Consider the following 9,733-nt stretch of genomic DNA (forward strand, 5'->3'; position numbering starts at 1 on the left):
AAATTTGACATATTCAACACAGTAAAAAACAGAGGTTTTGTATGAAACTCAAAGCGATATAAACTGAATATTATTGACAGATGTCTAACCTCTCTGAAACCACCGAAATCAGCTGTCACTATGAAACATTCATAACAGCCAGAGCCATCTTTTGAAAACGGACCGAACTAATTTGTACTCCAATATTTAAATTTTATTATTTATTATTAAAAAATACCAAAATATAAGCATAGTTGAAAAATAATCCTAACCCTACTCGACATACGTACACATTAGTATGTAATCCACAGAAAGAACGGATTGTCACGAGTATTAAGAAATAATTTACGCCGAACATCTGCGAAACAAGCGCCGAACAACCGCGACATCAACAAACAGCTCGGCTGTTCGTTTTCGAGTATAAAAGCCGACGCGAAAACGCTATCGAGAGATCCGCCGGAGAGCTCTTCTAAGGCTCTCAACCGACCAGAGCTCGAAACCTCCTAGAGATCCTAGACCGTACCGTCGACCGAGGTGGATACGCGACGTCGACATCCTTTCCGTAGACCGTTCCGTCGACCGAGGTGGATATACGACGTCGACATCTTTTCCGTATACCGTACCGTCAACCGAGATGAATAGGCGACGTCGACATCCTTTACCTAACACCGCTCCGACAACGCATAACATATCTAACGTCTACAAATCACGAGATATACCGCGACAACAACCGTCTCGAAACCGGTTCGGTTAAAATCCGGTATCAACAATAAGTTTAAATTCCGCTGAGTCGACGAACTCATAACATGGGCGATAGAACATCGCGAAACAATACCGGCCGCGTCCCGCCAACCGCGCTCGCACCTGGACGCTCGCAGCTGATCCCGCGACAACAACGTAGGCTCCCGACGAGAGCAAAAACGCGACCAGACGCCAGCGGCGTAACTTCATATGTACATATTTGTAAATAACTCTTATAGTAGAATATAGTTACATATTTGTTATTAACTACATCACTGCTTCTCATTTATTGAGCTAAATCTTGGACCGCACCGACTAAGACTATCCGTAACGCAAGCCGTTACAAGTATACACTTTGTTCCAATTGAATCGTGCACAACGTTACACTTTGTGCATTTCTGTGTACATATGTGTCAAGATGTGTCAAGCAATTGGAAAGCACCCATAGACACGAACAGCGGCGCGTTGCCGCGCGACAGCGGTTATCTTCAGAAATAAACCATTTTTCTTTATACAGAGTTTGGCCCGATCCACATTCGCTCATTAGCTGACAAAGAATAATTTATTTCTCGTCAACTATTGCGAATTTTGCAAAATGGTACATGACTTTTCTATTCAATTTAATCCGTTTTATCTTCACACGAGCGGTTGTATGAAATATAACAATACTTGTATATAAATACAAGTCAGCAATATATCGTATGAGACATTAGAATCATTAATAACTCTCTTACTGTTAAAATGATCTAGTAGCTACCAAGACTAGGACTAGGACTACCAAGCGGAACAGGTGAGGTAGTTCGAGTTCGAAACTACGGAGGGATATATAAAGTAATTTATTTTTCTTTATGCGTTGAGAAACTCTCAGTAAGTCCTTTTTTAAGTTTTAACATAGAAGAAACGAAAAAAGTTACTATTTATAGCATCAAAAGGCATTTGTATTATCGAAAATTATGCATAATTGTGTATAACTTTATCTATTTAGATATAATTATATATGGACAAATTTCATATATAATTTTGCATAATTTTGTATAAACATTTTTGCAAAATTATGCATAAAAAATTTTTCATCGGGAAGTAAGCCGTTCGATGTGAAAGTGGTCTCGCCCGTCCACAGGATACGATCTGGGAAAGAAATATTCCGCCGATACTGCGCGAGGAAACCTACCCAGCGAAAACAGCTTAGTCAAAATGATGTCAATATGACATCAAAACCGTCGTTTGTTGTCATTGTGTCAAAAAAATAATTAAATTTGACGAAAAATTGACATCAGATAAATTGACTTTGTACGCAATAAAATTTCATAAGAAAAGGTAAAAATGGATGTTTAGATGATAATTGTGGTATTATAGACCAAAATGTAATCCACGTCATGTTGAAATCAAAATGACTACAGGATGATGAGACTATTTGACTTATTCTTTTATGAACTTGAGAAGAATCTCCGGCGTTGTTTTGTAATGTATATATTGTGGTACAGTAGACTCTCGATAATTTTTTACTTCATGGACTGTAGGAGCGGAAATTCTTGGAAATGGAAAGTTATCGAGAGCCACTACTTCTCAGCTTTCTTTCTTGTTGGTGCGTTAATATATATATATATATTATGCGTTTTATGCACGCATTTATGAAACGGAACGATTTCGAAGCGTTGCGCATGGGTATTGCAGTCTACGCGCTTCATGCGTGACTCGGAACGCACCCTTAGTGAGTGTACGTGTGGAGGGAAGGAGCTAGTGCGAAAAATTATAAGTTATTAAGTGCGAAAATTGCTGTACTGATCAAATCGATCTGCTGTACTTATCATATCGACATGGATAAAAGACCAGTAAGTATGACTTGCCTGTAATAAGTGTAAATTTATTGTTTCTTTTTCGCACAATATACTTATTTTATAGTGTATAAATGATTGAGGTTAAGTTACGTTAACCGATATTCTCTACATGGTAAATGAGTTACACATTCAGAACTGTCTTTTTCAGTAAAAGTGTCACTAAGAGAGGTATAGAAATTATCTCATTGGCTGAGAAGCCACATTTAACACACTTTTATCGATAAAAGAAGGTTTAGAATATGGGCCATAAGCTTTTTCGCACTTTCCTTTTCTGGAGTGCCCGAAAGTATACATCGCGCATATCAGTTTTAAGCACTTGTAATAATGTAATTATAAAAGATATATTCCAATGATGAATGGAACATAACTTAAACTAATAATATAAATGTCATAACATGTGATGTTATCATATTTGTTATAATTATTCAATGTATAGTGTATATTTCAAGACACTTCTAAATAAATAATTTATGCTTATATTATGTATTTATGGAAATATTTGGTTAAATTATAATATATTAAAATATTCATTGGTACAGTGTGACATTGTTGCAAAGAATTCTTATTTCTGGTATGTTACATTTGTAGCAACCTAGGAAACACAAAGTATTATCGATGTTACAATGTCAGCTCAATCATATGGTATATTATGTAACTGTTACTTGTTATATAACAAAGTAACACTTACGTAATATGCGATATGATTGAGCTGACATTGTAACATCGATGATACTTTGTGTTTCCTGGGAATAAAATAATTTATTTAGAATGTTCCAACTTAGAATTTCTGAATATATTACAAATAATATGCCTATATTACTTAATAGTATGACAATGCATCTTGAATCTTTTATGTGTAGAACCGTCATGAACGGATTATAAAAAAACGAGCTGAAATGGAACGTAGACGTAGGTTGAGATTGCAATTATATGAGACATTATATGAAGAATCAACTTCTTCATCTGAGACATCTCATCATTCTAATATAAATGAAGAGGAACTTTTAGTTTTAGAAGAATCAGATGCGAATATTGATATGCAAGAACAGTTTGAACAAGAACAAATAGAAAATAGCAGTCAGTCTGAAGGCAATATTTCAGTTCACGAAAATAATTCAGATTGGTCAGAAAATACAAGAGATTCCATGAATAATGTCACTGATAGTATGTCTGATGAATATGATGAAGGTGTCTATTTGCGTGTGGCTTTGGCAGAATGGGCTTCTCGTGGTGTATCAAAAAAAAAAGTTAACAATTTGTTACATATTTTACACAGAGTACATCCAGAGTTACCTAAGACATACATAACCTTGTTGGAAACACCTAAAACTACAGTAATATCTGAGATTGACAACGGGCTCGTGTGGTATAAAGGAGTCAAAAGAAATCTTTATTCCTCTCTAACTCAAGAATATGTAAATATTTATGGGTTAATACGACTAAATATCAATATAGATGGATTACCTTTGGATAATAGTGGCAAATTGCATTTTTGGCCTATTTTAGGATCCTTAGCTGACATGACCTGCAAGCCTTTTATTATTAGCGTTTATTTTGGTAAAGAGTCGAAGCCCACAACATTAGAACAATTTTTAGAAGAATTTGTTCAAGAGATGGAGGAGCTTTTTATAAATGGTTTCGAGTTTAATGGTTATGTCTATAATGTGTCTATACATAACTTTATTTGTGATGCTCCAGCAAGATCTTTCCTGAAGTGTACCATTGGACATAATGGATTATTCTCCTGTGAAAAGTGTGAGGTTGAAGGTGAATGGTATCATAACAGAATGATATATTTGAAAAATGGACAGAAGCGTACAGACAAATCATTTATTGATAGAAGAAATCCTGAGTATCACCTAGGATTATCGCCATTAGAAGAGCGTCTCAATATAGGAATGGTGTCCCAATTCAGACTAGAATATCTTCATCTTGTATGTCTTGGTACGATGAAAAGATTTATGATGCGATTATTAGAAATAAGAAACCGAGGCAAATTAAAAGATGAAAACATTGAAGCTTTTAAAAATACTTCAGCATGGATTGGACAATTTATCCCTAAAGAATTCAACCAAAAGCCCTATCGATTTAAGAAAGTTGCTCATCTCAAAGCTACAGAAATTAGAAGATTTTTACTATATGATGGTGTTAAAATAATGAAGGATCATACTCCTCACGAAATTTATCACACTTTCTTACTACTTCACTGTAGCATTTACATCTTAGCTGCTCCTTTATTTGTGCAGAATGTTGCAATGAAAAATGCTGCTAGAGAATTTTTGAACTTATTTATACAATGTAGTAGTCAAGTTTTTAGCCGTGACTTTGTTGTATCTAATGTGCATGGGCTTACTCATCTAGTTGACGAATGCGATGAACATGGATCCTTAGATTCCTTTAGTGCTTTTCCATATGAAAACTATTTGAAGACAATCAAGGACTCTTTACGATCAGGATATTATCCTTTACAACAATTAGCAAGAAGGGATGCTGAGACAAATGGATGTTTGTCAGAGCCGAAAACTATTTTTGAGGGTATAAAGCTGACAGGAAATCATTTTAATCCTAATGAAATTGTTGAAGGGATTCACTATAAAAAGCTTACAAACAATAAGTTTACATTAAGATGCGTTACTCCTGATCATTGTTTTAAAACCGAAGATGGATCTGTGGTATTGTTGCGAAATATTGTTCAATCTGAAAACAATATTGTGATCCTACGTGGGCAGCGATTTCAGACACAAAATAATTATTATCAATACCCAATGGACTCATCCTTGCTTGGTATCGTTCTTGTTTCACAACTAGATGATAAAATCAGATCTTGGGAAATGAATGATGCAATTATGAAATGTGTCCTTATTCCTGAAAATGAAATGTCATATCTATGTATTCCTTTAGCGCATAGCTCTTCTGGAATATTATGACTATTGATGATAAAGGTAGGATCCGTTATTGTCTGTTTATGCACTCGCATTGCTATAACTATATAGGTGTTGCTTTTTACTACTCACAGGAGACATTGGTTATCAATCTAGTTATATTCTTTGTGGTGATATAGTTTACACTTCAAGTTTTCTACTTATGTGATTTATTTATATTGCTTATACTTTTTACACTGCGTACCTTAACTTTTGCTTTTTCTACGTCCAAATATCGTTTGTTTCGTTCGGAGACTGACATTCTATTTCGGATCTTATATATAAAACCATCTTAAGTTTATTTTCAGATACTTCATAGGTAATGAAATGATCCGTACAGCATCTGACGATTATTTCTTTGTTAAGCGTCATAGTACTTTGAGATTCGTCCAATATTATGTTGAATATATGTGGTTTTGGATTTTTAATTGTGTTCTCTTGTCTGAATCTTATAATATGTTATTTCTTCCAGTATGCTATAGTAGCTTTTACGGGAGAGGAACAGGAGGATGCAGAAGAAACAATCGCAGTGGTTCCTGTGAAATGGATTGACAAGCTTCACGATGACATCACAGATATTTTCTGGCCTCCAAAAAGATGGCCAGAAAAAGGGTCAAGAGCAATACACCTAAAAAGAGCTATAAAAAATTGTATTGAGCCTGACATTCATTGGCCACTTCTTAAAGGATCAGTCCTACATTTATACCGTAAGTTTGTTAAATATGACAAGATAAATTTCTTTCTATTTATTTTTTTAGTAAAGTTTTATACAATCCCAGGCGGCAGAGTGACGTCACATGACGTATTAATAACGTCTTAATGACGTCTGTCACGTCATTAAGACGTCTTAACACGTCATTCTGCTGCCTGGGATGTATGAATTGTTCAGAATCATTATTTCTTTCCTATGATGATTGTAACTTTGATATGCTTTAAGTTGCAATAGAATTTTTTAATGTTTCTATTGCAATGAAATATTTGTTTCTTAAAAGAGCTATATGGTAGAAATCTATTAGAATTGTTTTTACTATTATATTTATTATTGCAGATGAGTATGATTATGCAATTAAAGGTTTGAAGAAAGCTGAAGATAACACATCACTTGAAACGGAGGCGGATGACGCTCCACGAAGAAAGAAGCTACCAAGGCGTTATATAGATTCTGATGGAGACAATGAAGATGATGAAGAGAACAATATGCCGACTAAGAAAAAAGGTCGTTGCAAGAGAAAAGTTACAAAACTTAGTGAAAGTGATGATGAGAGTGGGAGCAAGACTTTGCCTCGGATAAATTCTGATATCTTGAATGCAGTTAAAGAAAATAGCATCCATGTGCTTAAAGAAAATAACATGAAAAACAAAGTAAGGAGAGAAAAAGCGCTCAGAAGGCAATCTCTTGAGGACTGTACAAGGCTCAGAATCCTTCAAGAATTCCCAAACTATTCAAAGTCCCAAAGCCAAGGCGATAAACAAAAACAACAGAAAAAAGTTCACAGTAGTCAATTTGGAAATGATGTCAGAAAAAATCACAATGAAAAACGAAAAATGGATCATACTAATCGGAAAAATTTTATGTCCGTCAGAATGCCAAGCGAGAATAGTGCAGCAACATTTTTTAATAGTAAAATGTCCTCAGTTCCCTCCCCTATCAAGGAAAAAGTGGCAAACGACAAAAAGAGTAAAACCTCAGAGATTCATAAAACTTCCACTCATAACTTGTCAATATCTGCACCTGATGTAGCATCGAGTGATATTTCTCTTCAAGATCATACTGAATCTTCATTTCCATTCTCAACAGAGATAAATAGTTCTGATAAGGGACTTTCATGTTTGTCTCAAAATTCACAATGTTCCTTGGTACACACCATCACTTGTGGTACGAGATCTGAAGCATGTTCTTATTCATCACCGGATTCAGAAACTAATCAAAATGGCATTTTACTTGAGAAAAAAAGCGACGAAGAGACAAAAATGCAACTGGAGCCTTCTTACTCTTTCAAATCCAAAGGTAAAGATATTTTACAGTATAGGTAGTTATGGTTTTGATATTCTTTGCACGTTCTCAATTGATATTTTGTTTCTTTTGTCAGGTAATTTTACATGCAAACAATGTCATAATGAAATTATGCTGAACAGTACAGTACTCCTGGAGGTAAGCAAAAAGTTGGATTCAGTGCTGATAAACCAGGCAATCATTATGCGGTCTGTCAATCCAGATTATGCCAAATCCATGACACCTTTTCACATTCCAAATATTCCATTAAAAACAAGAGAAGACTTTCAAAACATGGAAATTTTTTTGGCAGCTAATCGTATTAATTTTGAAGCTGTGGTAAATCCTATGTAATATTCATTTTAACATGTATAATATACATTAAAAATTTATTGAGCAGTTATGATAATCATCTTGTATCACCTTTTGTGCTCTAACAGCGAGATCTACTTCATTCTAAATGTGCCAGTGCTTTAAGCACATTTGTTCCTTCAGAGCGCAGTATTACAGGGAACATTTTATCGAAGTTGATCTCAAATAGTCTTGCCAAGCTGATAACTTGGAGTGGGTCAGAAGGCAATAAGATAAAGTTCTCTGAGACAAAACAATGTGAAATTGTATTTTGTAAGTTACCAATTTTATTTTTATTTATTCTCATAAATACCGTACTTTTTATACTATTTGCATGAATATTTTTTTAATATAGACATAGTACATGAAATATACATTGCGTTTATTCTACTGATTGATAATATCATTATATTGTAATTGTTTTTGTGTGCAGGTGCAGTTAAATTACGATTTCCTGATAGCTTTCTTACTGACGCTGAAGCTAAAATCAAGCGTTGGTTCCAAACTGCCAATGGTAGGAGAGTTAGTGAATCTCATGATTCTGATGCTTAACACATATACACTCACATATATTATATTTTTTCGTTACTTGTACTTTGATTAGAGGATTATTATTGATGTTAATTTTGTTTGTATTCTTTTCGTCTCTGACAGATCTAGATAGCTTCATGAGAACCTTGATTTGTTTGATGTGCAATACGTTATTTTTATAATAAGACAAATTTTTGTTCGAAGACTGATTTTTTCCTAATGTGGAAATAGTATAAAGTATTACACACATGATTTATTACAGTTTCTAGTCTATTTGCTTATCTATTATGTAAGCTAAATTTAGTTGTTAACTAAGTTGGTTTATATTTACCCTGCCAACTTCGTTGTGAAGTTAGATTCTTAGACTTTTTTTTCTCTTTAACTTAGCAGGGATATATGAAAAGTTTTCCTATATTTGTTTTAAATGTCACATTATATATATGATAACATTTGTGATAGCATTACATTTATTCCATATCCTCCTATTCCATAATCTTGCATTTATTCCTACAGAAAGTACTCAATGAACATCAAATAACAGTAACATAAAACCGATGTTATAATTTCCTACTTAACTATGTCACTGTTACATTACATGTGTTATATTGCACTTATATTGTTGAGTGGAAAATTATAACATCGGTGTTATGTTATTGATGTTTGGTGTTCATTGGTGTTCACTTTTACTTAGACATCAAATTGCCATCAAAATGCCATCAAAATGATAGTCAAAATGATCATCAATTAATGGGACGTTTTGCAGTCATTTCTACCGTCATTTTGACTACTCATTTTGACATCATATCCCTCATCAATTTGATGGCATTTTGACATCATTTTGACTAACTTGTTTTCACTGGGTATGCATATTAAAGGATGATTAATAGAAACATATTCCGCACAGTCAAATAAATAACAAATAAAGATTATAAAAATACCTTTACAAAAGAAGACGCGCCGTTATTTGTTGCTAGGGAGTAACTGTTGCACCCGTTGATAATGAAACGGGTGCAATCCATTCTCCTATAACGTATGATGTACCAGTCGTCGTGATAGACGTAGTGCAGTAGCTACACGACGCACGTTGATTCCAGAATTCCTTTCGAACTCTTGTAATATCTTCTCTTCATGATGGACGTGGCGATGCCGTATCCTTCTGGCGGGTTGTGTCGACAGTACAAGTTGTTCGTACGGAACTGTATCGTTCACTGAAGTCGTAGATCCTGACACAAATAATAGACAATCGATGAAGATTCATTATTTCTCGCGTCATCTTCGAAAATATCGCGAGATGACGCGAGAAATAAAAGAATTTTCGTCGATCGTCAATTATTTATGTCAGGATCCAAGGCTTCAGTGCACGATACAGTTCCATACGA

General features: G+C 34.4%; 1 protein-coding gene across 6 annotated transcripts; it reads left to right on the forward strand.

Annotated features, from left to right (window-relative positions):
• Window positions 1-2,336: 2,336 nt before the first annotated feature.
• On the forward strand, window positions 2,337-8,805 carry LOC116852462. Of its 6 annotated transcripts, XM_032832891.1 has the most exons (6): window positions 5,392-5,500; window positions 5,952-6,186; window positions 6,528-7,487; window positions 7,570-7,811; window positions 7,913-8,096; window positions 8,257-8,805. In XM_032832891.1, exons 1-6 carry the CDS (start codon window positions 5,492-5,494, stop codon window positions 8,373-8,375), a joined length of 1,749 nt encoding a protein of 582 aa, XP_032688782.1. In that variant the 5' UTR covers window positions 5,392-5,491; the 3' UTR covers window positions 8,376-8,805. The 6 variants fall into 6 exon arrangements, 5 of the variants coding, with proteins under 5 accessions (XP_032688780.1, XP_032688782.1, XP_032688784.1 ...); XM_032832890.1 differs by lacking the exon at window positions 5,392-5,500 and having other exon boundaries at window positions 5,537-6,186; XM_032832892.1 differs by lacking the exon at window positions 5,392-5,500 and having other exon boundaries at window positions 5,539-6,186; window positions 7,570-7,631.
• Window positions 8,806-9,733: the final 928 nt, after the last annotated feature.

This window comes from Odontomachus brunneus, unplaced genomic scaffold (assembly GCF_010583005.1).
Source record: "Odontomachus brunneus isolate Ranch 3 - 2012 unplaced genomic scaffold, Obru_v1 Obru_scaffold_226, whole genome shotgun sequence".
NCBI classification, from domain to species: domain Eukaryota; kingdom Metazoa; phylum Arthropoda; class Insecta; order Hymenoptera; family Formicidae; genus Odontomachus; species Odontomachus brunneus.